The following is a 21303-nucleotide window of genomic DNA, read 5'->3' as shown; positions in this document are numbered from 1 at the left end:
GAATCGTCCATGCGAGCGTAGTGGCGGTGGCGGTGATGCCTTTAAAGGCCTGTTGAACGCTGGGATTGACTTCTCCAACTTCACTGTGCCTGAATGTGGTTTTGCCTCAGAAATCATCCTGATGGCAGACTAAGACTACAGAGAGCAAGATCCAGGATAAACCTGCTGCTCCATCAGGGGGCGGAGTCAACTGAGGTATCAGCACAAGGGGCGGGGCTTGAGAGTGTGGGAAAAAAATCCTATTTTTATGAATAAAATGAACAATAAATCAGGCTGTGAATGATATATATATATATATATGAACACAGAGGAATAAACCTGAAGCTGCTGAACGAGATTTAGTTAAAGATCTGAATGAAAGATTCACTGCAGTCAGAATGTAAACTAACAGTTAATTACTCACATTAAGACAGTTATTTCTCAAATGTTATGTTTACTTTGCAAATGAGACATTAATTAAATCACTAATTTCATAAATTTCTAGAACTGAAATCTGAACACTGAAAAAAACCAAATTCTTGTTTCCTTTTGTCGACATATTAGAGTTTGATGTTTTTAGAGAGAATATCTCTTTTTATCTCTTTATAAATCAGAAAATACTGTCAACAGCCTTAAAAAATGAATATTCGCCATATATTTAGTAATAAAATGTTCTATAAATCAGGCTATAATATTTAAACAAAGTCCTCAGTGAAAACCTTCAGATTATAGAGAGGAATAAAACTGATGCATGTAAGAACTACTGAAGAGGAGATTTCTGACTTTAACCTTCCAGAGTTTAAGAAAAAACTAATTTTGAGAAAACGGCCTTAAAAAAATAACTGTAAAATAACAGGGTCAAAATTTAAACTAATAAATATCAGCATGAAATTTCCTCAGTTGATTACTCACATTAAGAGAATTCATTTTGGTATTACAAGGTTTAGGACATTTTATGATTAAATATGGAAATTAGACGTTTTCTAAAATGTTATTTTCAATATGCAAATGAGGATTTATCTTATGCCAAGTAAAATAAACAGCTGAATGTGTGTGTTTTGGCATTTTCTGTCCACTAGTCTGTTATGGAAGTGAAATATTGTCGGTTAGTGTCGCCTTTATCACAGAAAATTTAATCAAACAGCTTTTATTTAAACATTAAACAATCTATTACACTAAATGTCTAAAATATGTAGTTATTAAATATGTAGTTGTGCTCAGAGAACAGTGAGCAGCTTTAGAGAGAACTAATAACTGGAGAACTGGAAAAGGTCTGCGTTGAAGAAGCTCGTGCTCAGTGATATCAGCTGTGATCGTTATGTGTGCACTGCTTCCTTTGTTCCTCGTCCGGCAGCTCTCCTGCTCTGCAGTATCACCGTTTCTCTGCGTGTCCCCGGGGCCCTCTCCCAGCCAAAGTGAGGAGCCCGTGCCCAGATGCAAATGACTTTCCAAGGTCCTTGTGATTGCTCATTAACTTTCCGCGGGCATAAGTCCTAACTTTATTATTGACTGCACAGAATACACAATCCACCGACCTCTGTCACCTGCAACTAAATCTCTCCCATCCGATCCATCGCACTGATTTCTGCAGTGGGCCAGAAAACTCGAGCCAGCAGTTTAGTCACCTTAAGTGTTTACACGCCTCCCACCCGCCTCCCCCGCCTCCCCGCCTGGAGCTCACACATCACTGCAGGCCATGCAAACATCCATGTCAGACTATTCCCACTTTTAAACACATGTATGAATTTTATGGCTTTAATGCTTTGTGACAGAATTTATATTTGTTTTGTATTTGAAATGAACTTAAAACCTCAAATAAAGTAAAGTAAACTATTTGTGTAAGAATACGATATAATTCTAGATAGAACTAATTTCATTAGTACACTGAAGAGCCACTATAAGCATTTGTAGGTTAGTTTTTATAAGTGCACTGAATTACAGCTTAAAATGAGCATTAAAGTGCACTTATTATAAATATAAAGTATAAATATTTACTCCGCCCCTTCAGTCCTGTTAGCCCCTCCCTCTCAACTGACACATCAGAGACCTGCAGAGGACAGTAAGTTTAGGGTGCGTGGCCTCGACACCAACCGTAGTGACCACAGCAGCGTAGCAGGAACAGTGAGCTGGTAGTCAGAGCTAACAGAGCTAACCAGCCTGAGCAGCTGCTGTGCTGAGAGTCTGTTGGAGCTTTTACAGTCACTAGAAGCACATTCACGCTGTTTGTAAAAGTCTCTGTGTGCTACCTGTTTGTAGCTGAGCTAATAGCTGTGTTGTCGCTAAGCTAGCAGCTTATAGCGACTCTATGTCAGCATTGGATTTACAAGGTTCAGGCTGACTGAAAACAGACGTATTGTTAATAATGTGAATATTAACAGAATCCATGTGTTTCATATTATTCAGTTTACAACTCAAAAAACACGTTTTAGGATGGAGTACCTCTGTAAAAAAAAAAAAGAAGTGGAATTAATTATTTTCATGTCCTTTTCAATACAGTGTTTTATTGAACATTATCCTTTATACTAAATTACCTTTATATGTATTTACAGTACAGGTAATTATAAAGTATAAAAGACTAAAATTCCACTTTAAGTACTGCAGAGTTTATTTTTACACTGAAGTTGAACTGAATCTGTTCACTTTTAAAACTACTTTATAAATAAGTAAGTAATAACTTTTGTAGATTTAATTTATTACATCTTTATGGATTCACACAGTCTCCAGTGTTGGTTTATTCAGTGAGGAGCGTTTTCACTCTGCTCTCATGTCTTTACCTCCACATCAAATATTTATTGAGAAGAATTTCCAGGCTGTCATTGTCCATCCTCCCCCAGCAGAGACCCCCGGTGGACGCAGTGCTTATGCAGATCAGGCCCCGAGAATCAACATATTACAAGCAGCTGACATTTGTCCTGATATATTGAATCGTTAGCGCGACAGAATCACTTAAGCCGGATCCACTAACATCAAGTTTCCTCTCGTTATTGACCCTCGCAGGCCGAGCCTGACAAGTGGAACTGCAGCAAAGTTCATTAATAATGTGAAATAAATCAATTTGCCTGGAAACGGTGGAGCGGCTGCAGACTGCAGGAGCTCCTACTGTTGTGATGTTTCACCTCCGCTCATTAAATATTGAATCTGTGTCTGCTGGTTGTTAGAAAGGTTTTATTGTTCTCATATTCAGCCTTCAGTATTGATCGGACAGTGTGGGGACACTATTACACTTTCTATATCAGATTTAGGTTTTTTAAAGAAGTTGAAGACACAAAATCTGAATGTGGAACTTAACAATACAAACAGCTACATATATGTTAATATTATTTATTGCGTTGTAGCTGAGCTAACAGCTGTGTTTTAGGTTGGAGGAACTCTTTAAATATACATCTAATGAAGTGAAATTAAAGTCAACATTCATGACATCTATAATGTAAATGGACAAAAATTAGCTGTAAAATAGTAGTTCCAAACTATAAAATGTAATATTTTACATCACCCAGATTTGGTGCCAATCTGACTGTAACTAACAATGTTTAACCTTAGCATGAGTCGCACTAATCACGTTATTACACTACATATACACACACAACACAAACTACTACTGATACCAGTATCAGGTCCAATACTGAGCTCATTAAGCGACTTTGATGCCACTTTACGGCAGCGTGATGTTACCTAACCTCTGGTTAGTTGAGCATGTCGGTGCCTCAATCGCAAGAGTTGAAAATATAAAATAATGGTGGACTACCTGGTAAGAGCTGAAAATATTATTGATTTCAGCTGTCTGTTTTACTTACTTACTTACTATGACCTAAGTTAGCATAAGTTAGTATAGCCCTGATCAAGCAAACTCCATTGACATTAAAATCTGTTAATTTTAGGCTCGTACCTCTGCAGTAAACCAGATTAAAGGGCGAATATTCTCTTAAAATCCCCTCAATCTCACAATCAGAGGGAGGACTGTTCTCTCACTGTTCCCACCGAACGACTTTAAGATGAGCAGAACTTCATATTTGCGCTCTTCCTGGTGGGCTGGGTCATTTCTCAGGACATGTGGTTCCTCCAGAGGCCGAATATAAACACAGACTCGCCCCGATATGAAGACAAATAAACCTCGACTGTCTGGCGAGAAACCAAAGAGCAGTTTAGGATTCCACTTGTTCATCAATCATTGTCCTGTCTGCTTATTGTTGTTCTGACTGAGAACCCTCAGCCGGTTTCATATTTTCTGTTAAATATTCAGGATAACAGCAGGTAAACGAACAGGAAGCTTGTTAGATGGTTTAATTAGGATTTCATTCACATTTATTTCAACATGAAAATCATTAACCAACCTATGTTTGGATGCCTGTTTCATCTCAGTTATTGATTACCTCCTCCCTCCTCTGCATTTTATTTTGAAGTTTCACCCCCCACCACAAAATGTGCCACACTCATTTTTGCGGCCTGTCCGTCTCCGCCTCTCATTTCTTCATCATTCCTCGCTCCATCGATTCCTCTGCTTCATCAAGTGCCCGCGCTGCAGCCGGACCTCTCACACCTTGGCAGCCACCAGCGCGCTGACGGCAGGCAGGAAGTGCAGCGTCAGCCGATCGGGACGTCCTTCAGCGGCCGCTGTCACGTCGAAGGGGGGGAGGTCAAAGCTGCTGACAGAGGAGGGAGGGAAAAAAAACAGATCACTTCATTTCCCATTCCTACCTGAGGAGGAGAGATCAAACACCCGTGATGGAGGAGAGTCGCCGGGCGTTTCGATCAAAGCCGCGATGCTACGTCAACGAGATTAGTTAGACGATCAATTCCTTCTGGTTGAACAGGTACATCTGGTACAGTCACCAGAGGGATCTTATAAAGGAGGAAGAGAACACACCCTCACTCCAACTGCTGCTTGATCAGTGGCCTTCTAATAAAGACGCTGTAGGTTCCCTCATTTCTGCTGACCTCTGCGGTCCAACAATGGCAGCTGGACGAATTCATTGTCTGCGATGGAAGACCAACAGATTTATGTTGCTAACACTGTTCGTTTGTTAGCAGAACCGTGCTGCCTGTGACGTCCTTTGTGCTGATCATTGAAACTTCTATTAAATGAGACGCCGGCGGATACAGACTTTCTCTCGTTCATATCGGTCGTTATCAGAGGAGGAAACATCAACGCCCTCGTTGGCACGCTGACAGCGGTTAACAAGTGAGATGCCGCAGTGATGATGTTTACTTCCACCTACGAACCAGGATTGGTCTGTTGTGTTTAATAGATTTAAAAACACAAAAGTATCTATAAATGAATAAAGAATGTTTGACCACAGAGATCCTGCTTATGTATTTTATTGTTTAATATTTACTGGAATGCAAGAATTATTTTTCTATCAGCCCCCAAGACACGTACGACCAACATGTATGAAAATTGGTACACGTATGTATTATTACCTGAAAAGCCAAAAAGTCTCTTGGTCCTATTTCCCAAACCCAACAGGAAGTCGGCCAGTTGTATTTTAATAAAGTCTTTCTAGAGAATTGATAGGATAAACTTCAAAATTGCTGAGTAAACTCTAAAGAAGTGCACGATGAAAAGTTGTAAAAGAAATCTTGGATTTTCATCAAAGAGCGTCCGTGGTGTTAAAAAAAATTTGAAACAGGAAGTTGTTCTAACATCAGTGTACTTTGTCCAACCTGCTCCAAACTTCACGTTTGAATATTGGTAGATGTGTTCAGGGCGGGACTCATTTGAGTCATATTTCATAGCTATTGGAAACAGGAAGTAAAGCTTGTGTAGCATAATCATCTGATTTAATTGACATTTCACAGTGTCGTCTACACGACGCAACCGCAGTATGCCCCGACACACTCGCACTGCAAGGGTTTGATCATCACTGCTTGCAGCTTTATTTTATTTGTTACATTTCATTCTGCTCTGTTTTACAATGTTTGCTCTCTCGTCCCCGTCAGGATTAAGTCAATTATCGGCCTTTCGGTGGCCCCGCATTAAGAATCTGACCATTTGATCAATTGCATAGTGGTAATTATATTATATTCAGTTAATTTCATTGCTGTGTGTGAAGGGGAGGATAATTCCTGCTGGCTCAGCTCTCCTCCGTCCTACCTCAGCTCTTCCAGCCGGTGATTGAACTCATTCTGACCAGGAGCTACCTTGGTTCTTTGGAGCTCATTTGCTAATTGAAAAGTGATTGACAAATCAGAAGCTCCATGACTGGGAATCCCCTCAGCCAATTTCCAGCCTCCTGGTCCCTGCACGTGAAGGAGAAGTGAAGATGATGTTTTGAATGCTGAGGCGAGCGAGCGGCTGCAGTGACTTCCAGGAAGGATTCGGGAATGGAGCGGCAGAAGCAAAATCCTTCATTGTAATTCCCGGCGGAGGAGCCGTCCGGCGGCTGAAATGCCTTCTGTCAGTGCCTTTAAAAGTGAGCAATAACAAATCTCCAGGCTAATGGTCAGTGAATTATGCCGCCAGCCTGTATAGACGGAGTGGAGGAGAGTGGAGGCTGCAGCAGAGCAGGGCCCCAATCTCCCCCTGCCTCACCTCCTCCACAGCCCCATTACCTGTCACCCCGAGCGCACCACAATTAACAGAGACAAGTCCTTTCTGTGCTTGCAGGAGAGGAGAGCTCGCAGCTCCCCGGAGAGAGCCCTGGATCCTGTCTGATGGTTGTCAGCAGCTGCACAGGGAGCTCCACTTTGTTAGAGAAGCTGGATTTTAATGGCAGAAAACCAGCAGAGCCACCAGTAATCACACAGTGCTGCTCGGGGACTGTTCAAAACGCATAGGGTAATGGACAGAGGCTGACGGAGAGGGACGTGTTGGTGAACCCCTGAATGCTCTGTACAAGTGAAGGTGAGGAACCTGAGCAGGATGTATATGGAGAGAAGATGAAGCCCAGAGAATGAGCAAGTGAGAGCTGCTCCAGCTAAACAACAAGAACTCAAATAAAATCTATAATCATTAAACAGTGTGTAAACTCTAGAGCTTTGTTCTATATGTAGTTGATTCAATCAATAATCAATATTCAGAAGCTGTCATACACTGACTGTTTACCATCCACTGTTTAGATCTTGGTGCTTTTTTTTATTATATTATTTTTTTGGCCTTTTATTGCCTTTATTTGATAGATACAGTTGAAGATAGACAGGAAAGGGGAGCAGAGAGAGGGGATAACATGCAGCAAAGGGCCGCAGGTTGGACCCTGGGCCGCTGCAGCAAGGACTTAGCCTCGACACATGGGTCGCCAGCTCTACCCACTGACCCAACCGGGCGCCCTAGATCTTGGTGCTTTTTAACTCTAGATTTGAACCGGATGAAGGATTTTAGTCATCGGAAGTCTGGATCTTAAGTTATCAGAGAAACAAGCTGAGCTAACGTTAGCAGCAGCTCGGCTCGCAGCCCCTCCGGGACGTCCTTTGTCCCTAAAATTCAATTTAGTATCTTACTAATGTTATTTAATCTTCTTTTGACATAAGTGAGCTTCCATACATTTATCTAAAGCATCAACTGAGTACAAATAAAACTTCTTGTGTCTTTTTCAGGCATTAAAAAAAATTTGTTTATTTTTAATTTTATCATTCCTGACATTTGCTTGACATAAATGAGCTTCCATAACCGTTACTGAAGGCATCAACTGAGTCTCATTTTCAAATTTATACAGAATTCAAGGTTGAAATTTAGGCATCACAAAAATAAAATATAGTTAATTAAAGTAGCTAATAAATGTTATTTTTACATATTTTTTCTCTTATCATGATTGCATTTGATCTATATGACATAAATGAGCTTCCATACATTTGTCTAAAGCATCGACTGAATGAAAATAAAAATAAAGCAGGTCTCTAAATGTTTGTTGGCCTCACTTACTTTTACTTGCTGTGTGTAAACTGAAAGGTTTTGACTTTCTAACGACCTTTTGTCTGAACGCTCCCCTCCTCTTTTCAGAGCAGCGTCACCCCTCGTCCCCGCCAGTTAACCCCCGACACTCTGACAACAACTGACCAATCACAGCACTGTTAAAGAGAGAGCCCTGCTATCTACCCAGCATGCATGCTGCCCCGCCATCACTCTTCCTTAACGGTCTTTAATTAATCCTGATTATCGCTACAGGGGGTCATTGTCCCCGAATGAATGGCAGCATTACACGGTCAATTTACCGCTGTGTTCTTATCAATGCCAGCCTTACATAACCCCTGATTTAAAAGAGCTAATTAGCTGGAAAATACATGACAAGTCAATTGTGGCAGTGGAGGAGACAGAATGAAGCGGCGGCTCCAACAAATGTCTGCTCGCCACAGATACTCTTGTTCTGCTGTCTGCTGGGCCGGCCTGTCCCCAGATAATGGTTCAATTAACTGATTGATCCAACGACTCTTTGCTTTCTGAAAATGTTGTTTTACAAATTACGAGGTCACAAGTGAAGAAACACGATTTTCCTTTAAAATGAATAACACAATGAATAAACTGTTACACACAACTGTTTTTATTGAGTGTTATATCAGTATGCTGGTTCCCGACCTTTTTAACTTAAGTGAGCCCTCATCAGTGAGTAAACCGACTGTATTTAGTGTATATTTCAAATTCTATTGATCAATATCAATAACAGCTGATAAACTAAAGCATGAACACAAACTGCACTTTTTTATTTGCTACATTAGCTAGGTAGCAATTTGTCTGCGTTAGGAAGGAAGCTCACAATAGCACATTAGCCAGCTAAAACCACAATATCACAATATATTATCACAAGCTTTGCAGTAATGTTGAAAGCTTTGGTGCTGGTTGTTTGTAGACGTTACACTTTCATTCATAGTTTCTCTGTGTTACTCTCCACCTGTTCTGTTGTTTTTCTGCTACCACAATGTGCAGCTACAGCGACTTCCATCGGTCTAATCATATTTAAAGTATTCTTTGTCTGAACCAGACTGGACCCAGTTCTCCGTTTTTTTGCAGTATAGTATACATACAATAGTTTACTTTAACTTGTAATAAACTATTTAAAATTATTTATTTAAAGCAGATATTCGGGCTCGGCTCCATCAAAGCTCTTGTACTGACAGTATGAGTCCATATGAACATCTAACTGTCTGTAAGAGAAGAAGAGGATGTCAAACTTTAGCAGTTGAGCTCAGTTGTGATGAAACGTTCTGTGTAAATAAAGCTGCCTCCACAGTGGAACCAGCGTGCAGTTTGTGGTTTATAGATATAAAAAAAGAGCAGGACGGTGCAGCTGCTGACTCTGACGGCTTGAAGGAATTACTGAAGGAACGGCGTTTCGTCCATTTATTGTTTAATGCCACATTAGCAATCTGCAGTGTTTGGGAGACGCTGCCAGTGGAGGCAGCTCGGGGCAGATGGGCCGGTCCGTAAGATAGATCCACTGCCACATAAATTCCCCGCTGCCATCAAAAGCCAAAGGAGAAACAGCACTAACAGCGTGTTATGGCGAGTCCGCCGCCGCTGCCAAAAGCAACAGTTCATGCTTTTTCCCTATTCAGACATTTGAGGGATAGATTCAGATGTTAGCTCTCATTAGTATTACTGAGCAGGAGAGAAACAGAGAGCACTCGCTGCAGCCACATAATGAGACTGCAGATGTGCTGCTTTTTACACTCTTTGTCCTCCGTATCAGGTTCATTCATCAGCTGCACAAACCTACAGCTGCTCACCTGAGATCCTCTCAATCCTCTGACAGTTTCTGCTGCAGGTTCACACACATGTTGATTCTCCAATACCTGCCTGAACAAACAGGACCCCACAGTCCGGACCATCAGGGACCAGCAGGACCCACAGTCCGGACCAGCAGGGTCCAGTCCGGACCAGCAGGGACCAGCAGGACCCACAGTCCGGACCAGCAGGGAACAGCAGGGACTTCATCTGGAGTCTCCAGACCTCCACACAGACATGATCCATAAAGACACTGTCATTAGTTTAATACTCACTTTAACCACTTTTGTGAATAATAATAACTTTTAGCTGCAATAATTTAATCATTTAGTTACAATTTAAAGGTCCAGTGTGTAACTGTAATATTATATTGATAGGATCCTTTTTATTACAACGATTCTTATTTTTAGGTGATTATTCAGTGTTTTTGTTACCTTAGAATGAGACTTGTTATCTACAGAGGGAGAGGGTCTTCTTTTGGTGGAGTCCGCCATGTTTTTGTCTGTTTCTGGTCGTTTTCTGTGTCTTTGTGCTAAACGTTTAATATCAACATATTCAGAGGCAGTATGTCAGACACACTTGGCCTTAGAGGACTACATTAAGATCTCATTAGTTTCTGAACCACAGTTAGTTAGCTGTTGGTTAACTTCTGTTAGCCTATATTTGTTCCGTTTTAGTTAAATGAAGTCCATTAAAAGTAGCCAAAGTAGCAATTAGCAGCTCCTGTTAGCAGTGCACTCAGATAAATATCAGTGGAATCGTTCATACTGAAGGAAACCAAACAGGAGGATTCTCAGGCAACTTCTGCAGCCAGTGTTTCTCCTGTATTTCTGAGTATTTCTGGACATTTTAATAAACAATCAGATGAATAAGTGAGACTTTGATAATTGTGTGAATCTGACCAATAACTGTATGATGAGACATTATGAAGGAATCATTTGCTGACTTTGGACAGCAACAACACTCACTGTCATCAAAAGATCTGCAAAGCAAACATGAGTAAGGCTCTGGATGCTCAGGAGGAAAAAGAAACAGAGGTTTATGGTTGGATGTGTGGGCGGCGGGGGCGTCCTGCGGAGGAGGCTGTTTTCTCTCCACACACTGGGCACAGAGCACGCCTCCGCTGCTCGCCAGTCTGACGTTAGCTCGCTGCGAGGCGTTTATTTTTGCTGCATCGTGTGCGGCAGCCAGAATATCCCTTTCATCCCGAGCGTCGTCCGTCCTGAGCCGACGTCTGCAGACGGATCTCCCGCCGGAGTGCCGGTAAAGAGGAGTGTTTGTCTGAGGGAGGATTGTACTGGGTCACAGAAACACCAACGGGCGTCACAAACAGCTTCAACAGAGAATATTACACATAAAGAACAGCTTTTTACAGATTATTGGCGGTCTAAAGAGACGTTTCTATTCAACATGAAGTCAGAAAACTCCATTAAACATTCAAAGTCTTCAATAAAAGTACAGAAGTCACAACATTTACTTCAAAACTGTGTTACAGAGAACGGCTCCATCAAATGTGACATTACTGGATTATTATTTTCATTATTATTATCAGTGTATGAACCAGAACCCAGACAACCAGGACGTCACTCCCCCCGAACATGAATAATTATATAATTATACAAACTGTAATAATTTACTTCAAAAACCAGTTGAAATGGATTACACTGAAAACTTTAAGTAACACAAACTCAATTATTTAAGTTAAAAAAGATTCTTCATGAAGTAACAGAAACTTTCCTGATTAAATAGATTTTACTGGGTATTTTGTTTACACAGTACAAATAAAATTATACAATTGAAATGACTAAATCTGCTTGATTAATAATGTTTTCTTGACTAACTTTTTTGGTTAAAATAACTTTTATGGTTTTACAGTGTAATAATTATTTGTCTCCTAACCTCCATAAAACTTAATGTTGGTGTTTTTTTTCTTTATTAATAACAAATAAGATACAAACCTGCTGCTGCAGTAACACAACGACATCAGAGAATAAAATAATAAACGTAAACAACAACAACAAAAAACAATAAATTATATTCACACATAAGTTCACAAAGTGTTTTGAACTTGCTTATACATTTATTTAATATGATGAACTCATTTTTAAGTTATTATAATATCATTCACAAGAAATTAGTTTCTTTTTAAAAACTGCTCCAACCTGAATCAGTTCAATCAGTATTTATGGATCTGGATCCAGTCAGTGATGTAAAGATCTCTACAGGCTTTGGACTGTTTGTATTGTTTGCAGAGTTCCCAAAACATCCTGGAAAACCTGGAAATGAACTTTGTTGTCTTGGAACATCTGAAATGTATTTTAGCTCGTCACTCCGATAAACCTGATGATGTTGTTAGTACACAGTGTACGGTGTTAGCTACGTACCACAAACGCTTTCTACTTCAACTGGCAACAGGTGAGGAGATTCTGGAAAACAAGTCAATTCTTCTTGCTGTTGTTTATTGACCGTGGCCACATTAATGTTACGTTAACCGCTAACTGCCATTAGCTCGGGCAGCTAATCTCTCAGCCCCGGGAGGCCAGGAGCCGGACCCAGCAGGAAAAGCTCGTAGCGCTAGCTGTTACTGGCTGCTGTAAACTCTGATCAATACCTGCGATACGTCTCTGACTGAGGGAACAAACAGCTCTCTGCTTCCTGTTGATCTGTGGATATTTCTCCTTCCTCAGCAGCAGCTCTTTCTGGACCTTTCTGTTACAATCGGACTGATAACTGACAGCTGAATAAAGAAATAGATCCAGTTCTATGAGCACATGCGGTCAGCAGCGTGGAGGCAGGAGGTCGGGGAGGTCCTCGCTCGCAGACCTGAGCCGATACATCACAGCAGTTTCCTCCAGTCTGCGGTGATAAGTGGTCTTTGTATCAATACAACATCTCCACCTGTACGAAGCCGCCATGCACGGACTCCAACGGAGGTTAAATGAATCACACTTGATGTTCTCTGCTGGGTCTCTGCGGAGCGCCGCCGCTCTCCCTCCTCTCTCTCGCAGAAACAATTGATTAGCGCCAAGGCTCTTAGGCGCGGTCATTTGCCAGCGATGGAGGCTCGGCCAGTGTGAATGTGGTGTCCTTGCAGATTTAGTGGTCACTTCTCTCAACTTTGCCCATTAACCTGAGTGCAGCAGGCAGTTTGCCCCCCCCTCCTCAGAGCACCGCGGGAACATTTATTACCCAGGGACACTCTAATGGATCCCAGTTAAGGTGTGTTAACAATTTTTCTATTGATTAATTGGAAGAGAATCATAGCCAGACTAACTTAGCCCAGAAGATTTAGTGGCTTTTAAGGTAGTAGCGATGAATATAATGCTTTAGAAAGAGCTTCTGTACATTATATATATGACACCTGCTACATTAAGCTACATTAAGCTTTAATACGTCTTCATTACTGGCACTCTGCCCAACCCCTTCAAGGTTGAAATAGAGATCCACCTTTCATTATACCACCCATCATCGCTCTATGGAGAGATATCAAATAATAATGGAACTGTTGAAACAGTTCTGCCTGAGTTGTTAATGTTAATCGATGTATTAAATATTAAAGATTTCCATAACAGGACTTTGAACTGCCGCCACGCTTTTCCCATCAGGACCATTCAGAACTGCTGCAGCGGGGTGAGAGCTGCTCTCCAGCTGTAATTAGGCAAAGTAGAGGATGATGACGACCTTTGACCTGTGGACACTCGCTGCTGCTGAAACAAGGGGAACTCAAAGACACGTTTCAACAGGTCATCAAACGGGTGATCTGAAGCGAATGCATCCAGTGACTGAAAGGGACCGACTCATCTGTTTTATCTTAAAGTCCACGAAACAGAAATCAGCTACGTCAGCTAACGTTAGCTGCACAACCTAACTAACTATTGGCTAACAGTTCACTGGGAGGCTGCTGAGCCCCGTTTGGTTGCACGCTAACAGCAGCTACATTAGCAGTGAGCTAACAGCAGCTACATTAGCAGTTAGCGGAGTTGAGGCAGAGCAGGAAGACTCAATGATTGGATTCTGATGTAAAAATGCATAGATGTTCTGTCAGTTGTTAAATATGGGAACAATACAACTGAGGAGATCTTTAAGGGTTAAACTGACAGTTTAACTGCTCTTTAACACATTTGAACAGATATTTTTTGTAACTTCCGACGTCCCAGAAGTTGTAAACCAGCTCACATCTTAATTGCATTTGTTTCCGGTGCCGGTCCGAACTCTCAGAGCAGCCATTATTATTATCGGGATGAGTCAGCTCCAATGCATCACGGCATAAAAGGGCCCCGAGAACATCGACGTGAAGGCAGACAGAGGGGGCCGGCTCCACTCTGAGCTGTCAGAGAATTAGATCAGGAGGAAAGTGTATGTGACAAGAGCTAATTAAGTCCCATCATGCTGCTGAAGCTGACAGGAGGAGAGGGAAAACGCCTGAGGTAATTGCATTTACTTCATCTTGTAATGTGGGCCATCATAACTGCTAATTCAATTGTACAATCATTCTGCCAACTCCTGGCCATTAAGCACACATTTAATTGCTTCCATAAAGCTTTTAATATGCAGCACACAGAGCCGGAGACGTGACATGGACCCTCGCCACCAGCCAACATGCAGATGTCCCGCCGTCACCACGGAGACACGGGGCCCGGGCGCGGCGTTATTGGACGGTCCTGTTTCCAATACATCATCATTAGATGAGTGTTCAGGGCCCATTCGGCGGCTGGATGGAGAGATATCAGCTGTAATATGCGTCTTTCTATTGTTGTGTGACCGCGGCGGCTGCAGACACAACGTCTTATCTTGTAAGGCGAGTTTATCTGCGCGGCACCTTCCAATAACGGGCAACTCAAAGTGCTTCACACGGGACATAAAGAGACATAAAGGCGAGGTATAAAAGAAACAGCAGGGGACGTAAAAAGAGCCGTAATTAAGAGTTTAAATGGAAGAACAGTAAAAGTCTGCAGCCACGGGAACAACATGGCTTCCAGCTAAATGCTAACAATGCTAAACACATCACATCACTGTAAAACCTCCTCGACTAATACCACATTTATTCAGCACAGTAAAATACTGTGGTTTAAATTGCATTGTGGGTAATAGTTTATCAAACAGGAATGTTTTACAGTATATTTTAGTATTGAAATATTAGTCACGGGAGATTATATAAATATATATATATATATAAAAAGTCTTTAAATATGAGATTGGCTCATAGAACAGGGGAACAGGTTGATCAATTTTATCAACGTTATTTTCGTTGTTCCTGTTTGTATTTTATATTTTGTGGATTTCAGGATGTTTGTTTGTAGTTTTTAATGTTGAATGTTTTGTTTCTTTGTGTTTAGGACCAAGTTGGAATTCAGTGTTTTCACTTTAAACTGTTAATCTTTGGCTTCTTTTTTTTCTTTTCCTGCATCCAATAATCAATCAATCAGTATATACTGTATATATATATGTGTGTGTGTGTGTGTGTGTGTGTGTAAAATTATTTGTAGTAATAGTTGTATGATAAATATTAGTAATTATCATATTTGCTGTAGTTTGTGCTTTTTAAATTTTTGTCAAAGTATATAGAACAAACCATCATATGCATAAAATCTGTTCTTTATCTTTGTTTATGCAACCAGTACAGTATCTGTATTTATTACAGTCACTTTATATCCCTCAGTTTACGTTTACGCTGTCGTGGGTTTAAAAAAACAAAGAAATCAATAAAATATCACAAAACAAAAATAGAACAAATGTTTTGTACATTTTGTTTGTTTTTTTTCAGTCTTCAATCTCATTTTGTTAAAACAAAATTGTAAGAAAATCATAATGTGTTGAATCCTTAGTATCGTTACTACAGTCCAAACTCAACCCTGTTAATCATCAATCAATCATCAATCGATCATCAATCACTGTGATTCTACACGACCTGCAAAAACTGTCCAACCAGAGCAGTGCCCCACGCAAAACATCACCAAACTACAAGTGATTTTATTCTTACTGATACAAGTTGCCTTCGATTTTTAATGAATTATACAAAACAAAACATAATTGCTTTTGCAATTTTCACTTTCTCCTCCAATTTCATTATATCAAAAAAAATGCCTGAAAACATCACAAATTAATTGCAATTATTATTTTAAAGCTGCTGTGAAATAATGTTAGGCCCCAAAAATCCGGTGAAATCCTGGAGGGACAGATTGATCAGTAGCCAACTGCTAACTGCTGTTAGCTCGGTCAGCCATGCAGCTAAGCTAACTGCCTCAGCCCCGGGAGGAAAACCACCTTGGTACTGGATTCCCGGGCAGTCTAAGAGGTTGTGTTCGGTCCTTTGTCCGGCCCCGGTCACTGGAAGACACTAATGCTAGCTCATAGCCCTAACTGCTATTGGCTGCTGTAGAGACCAATCCTTCCTTTAGAGGAAGCAAACAGCACTTCCTGTTTCATAGCGCTTTCAGACGCTAACAGCAGCAGCGTCGATGCTCTGGTCGCCGTATGAGCGCAGTTGGTGGCCACATTAAGACGTGCTCTGATAAGCAGACAGGGGTGAGAGGAGACGGGAGGAGGAGATGTGAGGAAGGTCTGATAACATCCCGGTCGGGGCCTGACAAGCAGAGACATATATAACAGGCAAACAAAGCCCCGAGCAGACAGACCATCAATACTCACACATGTACACCATCATTACTGCCCCCAAACAAAGCCCGCTGTCAATAGCAGCGGCGCTACGGAGCAGTCTCTCAAATTAAAATCTTGTATCAAACTGCATCTGAAGGCAGCAACTATTGAGTGGTCATATTTTATGGCCGAGCCAATGAAAAGTAATAAGAGTTTTATTTAATGTATCTGCTCCTGCCAGCTGCTGGCCGGAGAGCCTCTTAATAGGAGCTGTCGATCACTGTCAGCGCCACGCCGAGCCCCAACAAGAGCCCGGCTGTAATAAACACGAGGGGGAGATAACGGCGGCCGACCATCACGCTCTTGTTAACTTCCTGCTCAACCGCCCGTTTGTCATCTTAGTTTGTAACTCTCATAATGTGTCAGTTTGTTCCTCTTTTCTATGGTTCTCAACCGTTAATTCGTCTGCAGGCGTCCAGAACAGTGACGGACATCTGTAACGTTACAGGAACCAGTACAGTGCGGGTGTAGGCCGAAGTCTGGAACATAAAACACGACATGTACAGCAAACATTCAGACATTTATTACTTTTATTAAATATACAGAACAAAAATTAAAACATGATTGTGCAAAGGTTTGTGCAACCTCAGAGTTCTGCAATCTCAGACCTTCATCAGCTCCTTAGGCCTCAATAAGTGTCTTCAGGAAACACTCTTCAAAACTTGTGTGAACACTCAGAAACCATTGATCTGGGTTCCTCTGGGTTCCTCTGAGCCAGTGGTTCCCAACCTGGGGGTCACCAAAGCTTCACTGGGGGTCATGGGGCCTTCTTGATTTTAAGGGGTGTCAGAACTAAATTAAGTTTTTAAAGTTTATATTATTATTTAAGATCTAAACTTTGAACTCAACCTTGTCCGGCATTAGAAATGTACAGTTTTTTGTTTTTTTTAACAATATGTTTATTGACATTTTACTCAAAACACGTGTGTACAGTGTACAGTTACAGACTACACTGAGACACAGGTGGTATACACAACATTTCAAACAGACAATTTTAAGTCAAAAGACTAAAAGGAGAAATTAAATAAATAAATAAATACAAGATACAAATGAAAAATAATAATAAGAAATAAAATTAAATGAAATAAACCTCTCAGATATTAACACTCGTATATTACAAAAATAGTGTAACAAATTGTTGTCTAATCAATCTTATTTAAAGGTAACTTCACTATCTAAACTCTCATTAGCCCAGTACTTCTCAAATAGTGGGGCGCGCCCCACCGGCAGTGAGGTGTCGGACGGAGGAGGAGAGATGGAGAAGTTTCTGACAGGAGTAAAAAGAAAAACAGAGGAGGCAAGAACAGCAAGTGACGGTAACCGGCATAAACCTATTAAGACCAGGAAATATGACGAAGCCTACATAGCCCTGGGTTTACCGTGAATATGGTCGGAAATGAGGAAAGACCTGTGTGTGTTTTATGTTTAAAAACTCTGGCAGCGGACAGCATGAAACCAAACAAATTAAGACGGCACCTGGAGACCTTACACCCACTTATGTCAATAAGCCACTGGACTTTTTTCAGTTTCAGTACAGTTTTCGATGAGTATCTCCAACAGGCCGGTCATTCAGTGAGCGCAGCATCAGTAAATAAAAACGCACCGTTAGCCTCGTACAAACACCGCCACATCGCAAGGTGCAAAAAACCATCACACAACAGCAGAGGAGCTAATACTCTGGCAGCATTGGACATGGTCACAATCATAGGTGAGAAAAGAGACACTGAATACTGTCCCTCTGTCCAATGACACGATCGGGAGACGTATATTTGACATTTCAGACGACCTCCAAGAACAACTCACAGAACATCTAACAGACAAACGTTGAATATAACCAATATTGTTGCAAATTTTGTACAAAAAAACCCCAAATGTTAAAAAGTCATATACCTTTTTGAAAAGGAATAAGCTGATGAAGCTGACAAGTGACCAATGTTTACAGTTTAAAACAGTTTTGAATGTTACCAAGTTAAGTCTATAAAAATGCACATCCCAGTCAATCATTTGCACTTTTTTCTCTGTTTTGAGAATAACACCGACTGAGCAGTCTTGTTTAAATGTTACAAATTGAGTTAATAAACTGAACTTGGAAATTGTTTTAAGTTGCTGCAGATGTTATCTCAGCTCATTTTATTAATCTATTGTGATAATCAGGTGATTGTATCAATAGTATTTCAATTGAGGGGGGGCGTGAAAAAATTTCTGTCCCCTGGGGGGGCATGACAGAAAATAATTTAAACCCTCCGATTCCATTTCTGTCCATTGTGAATTATAATAGCAGGTTATATTTGGACTTTTTAAGCCCCCCTTACTATATGGCAGTGGTTCTCAATTGTAAACAGCGGTGGACGATGCAGCCAAAGCGAGGACATCTCATGTCTAACGCCTGTTTTCTCGATTCCTCTGTGTATTTTAATTATTGATTAGCAATTAAATGATAACGTGATTAAAATATGAGAAAATATGTGGGGTTTTTTACATTTCTGTTTCTGTACAGATTAAACAAATGAAGATATCTGTAGATATGAGGATATTTGTGAGCCTTAGAGCTGCTGGAAAGAACTTTGAACTGTAGATGGTATTTTAGTGTTTTCACTATTTGTCTGACAGCAGTTTATTTGGCTGCTCTGAGAATTAAATGAAAAGAAATATTAAAAGCTGTTATTCTGAACATTAGATGAACGGAAGTTCTTCCAAACCCTCTCTAAGTTTATTAATATGTATGTGTAGAGAAGTCAGGAGAATCTGTACTCACAATAAGTGAATTAAAGAAATTTCTACCTACATTTTCATATATGAGCATTAAACTTATTTTCAAGAATGATTCCTTTCAGTATGTTGTCTATTTTTGTACTTTGGGAAAAAATTATATTTAACAAACCAAAATAATTACGTTCTTCTTTGTCTTTTCTGTCAGAAATGTAATGTCTGTTGAACTTTTTAGTATAATTCTTTCTAATTCTTTACTGTGCTTTGCCTTTTAATTTGATTCAATATTGTTTTATTGTCATTTACAGGAGAAGGTTGTAGAATGGAATTCAGATAAAGTTCCCTTTAAGCTACTTTTTATGGTTTTCCTATTTTTGTGTAATATCTCTTTTTGTATTGAGTTTTAAAATATATTCTGCTCACGCTGTTGCCTTTAGTTACACATACAGTAAATGTTCAATATTAATGAGTGTTTGTGTACACCAACATGTGTGTGCCAATGAATATGTTTCTGAGAATCCCAGAATGCACTGCAGAGCCTCTCTTCCCCTTGATTAGAGGACAGCAGTGTGGGTAATAAGAGCGTGGCGTTCTGGCTGCAGTTTTAATCTTTATAAAAACCTTCACCCGGGTCCCCGTCCCACAGGAGGGAGATTAAATGCTTCTTCACATTAGTAATGTCAGCACAAAATGATTATCTTTTCTGAATAATTTATTCCTCAGCCCGGCGTAATTTTCTTATCTCTCCCTTTTTGCCTCTTTTACTCTGCAGGAGACAGTAAATGGCTGTTAGTCTCCAGAAAACCTATGGATCGCCGTTTCCATCAATCAATTAAAAAACACTTACCTCACACTCAACATGATTTATATCTTGTTAATAGAATTGTCTCACTATATCCCTATATTATTATAGCCTTAATTCCATTAGCTGTTTGCTTAATGCTTTTTTTAAGGCTGACCTCCAGGAGCAGGGAGATAGAGGGGGGATTAGTCCAATATTGGCCAGAATACAGAGCCTCTTTCTGGGAATGTTGTAGGTCAGGGCAGCCGGAGGACTCTGGACGCCGGCTCCTGATTGGCTGTTTAATCCCAAAGACCTCATGCTTTCATTATTCTCTATTTACTGCTGTGGCATTCAAGGAAATGACCTCTTTGTGAAAGACAGATCATTACAGCAACCTTTTTGGCTCGTGACCTCTTCAAATGAAGCAATGTCTAGGTGTGACTGTTTATCACAGGTTATGGTCTTAGTATGGACTTGATTTGTGACTAAAGAGTTTTCACGTAAAGCTATAATATGTAACGTTTCTGCATTTACATGTCTATAAACACTAGACCTATGTTGAGTTGTGTTCTTGGGATGGAGAGAAGATGAAGCCCAGGGAGAGCATATGAGAGCTGCTCCAGCTAAACAACAAGAACTCAAATTAAATTTTTAATCTGTAACATTTCCTCATTAAACAGTGTATAAACTCTGGCTCTATGTTCTATATGTAGTTGATTTGTGTTCTTACATTATCCCAAATGTTTCCAACAATGTTCAAACTCAGAGAAATTTGTAATTGTTTGTGTAATGAGATGGTGAAGCAGCGTGGGATCATGGGAGTTGTTGTCTTCACCACCATTGGCGTCATTGCAGACAGCTTCTCCCGGTTAGGATTCCTTCAGTGTTCATGGTTCAGGAGGTTTCTACCGGGAGCCCAATGATCCACAGAGGTCTCCTCCTCTCCAACACAAACAGACCCGCTGATTAAAACCACTAAACACACTGAATAAAGCAGTTCCATCTTAAACACACTGAATAAAGCAGTTCCACCTTAACAATCATTGCTTCTCCCACGCTGTTGGACAGACAAAGGACGTCCCGGAGGGGCTGCGAGCCGAGCTGCTGCTAACGTTAGCTCAGCTCAGCCAAACGCTCATTGATCCTGTTGTTTTATTGGTCCTTTTTACACTCATTTACTTGTTTTAGATGGAGGGAAGATCAGGAGGAAGCTTTTTTGAAGATGTCTTCAAATCTTAAGAAGTCAGACATGACGTCATAAAGTCGTGCCTGGTGGAATTTCAGCAAATTTCACAAAGACGGTTTTAGTAAGTTTCTCTCCAGAGTGAAGTTTGTTGTACGATTATCTGGTCAAACTGCTGGTTGGTGAATGGAGTCTGGTGGACTGTAGGTCCCATTGTTTGGGTCTGAGATGTTGGGGCTCTGGTGCGACATCTAGTGGCAGTGAATTTTTTATATAAAACCTCAAACCTCATAAAATCAAATATTTTATAAGTTACTGAGCCTGACTCTGAATGAAGCT

General features: G+C 40.6%; 1 protein-coding gene across 1 annotated transcript in view; it reads right to left on the bottom strand.

The window, feature by feature from the left end:
- Window positions 1–9841, bottom strand: part of LOC127351460 (uncharacterized) — a 52619-nt gene extending 42778 nt beyond the window's left edge. The window contains exon 1 of the mRNA XM_051379008.1: window positions 9700–9841. Within this exon, the coding sequence (XP_051234968.1) occupies window positions 9700–9841 (142 nt within the window). The remainder of the gene's footprint in view (window positions 1–9699) is intronic.
- Between the last annotated feature and the right edge of the window lie 11462 nt (window positions 9842–21303).

The sequence above is a fragment of the Dicentrarchus labrax genome, unplaced genomic scaffold, assembly GCF_905237075.1.
Source record: "Dicentrarchus labrax unplaced genomic scaffold, dlabrax2021, whole genome shotgun sequence".
In the NCBI taxonomy this organism is placed as follows: Eukaryota; Metazoa; Chordata; class Actinopteri; family Moronidae; genus Dicentrarchus; species Dicentrarchus labrax.
The sequence above is the reverse complement of the archived record's forward strand: the minus strand, read 5'-3'. Positions and strand labels throughout refer to the sequence as shown.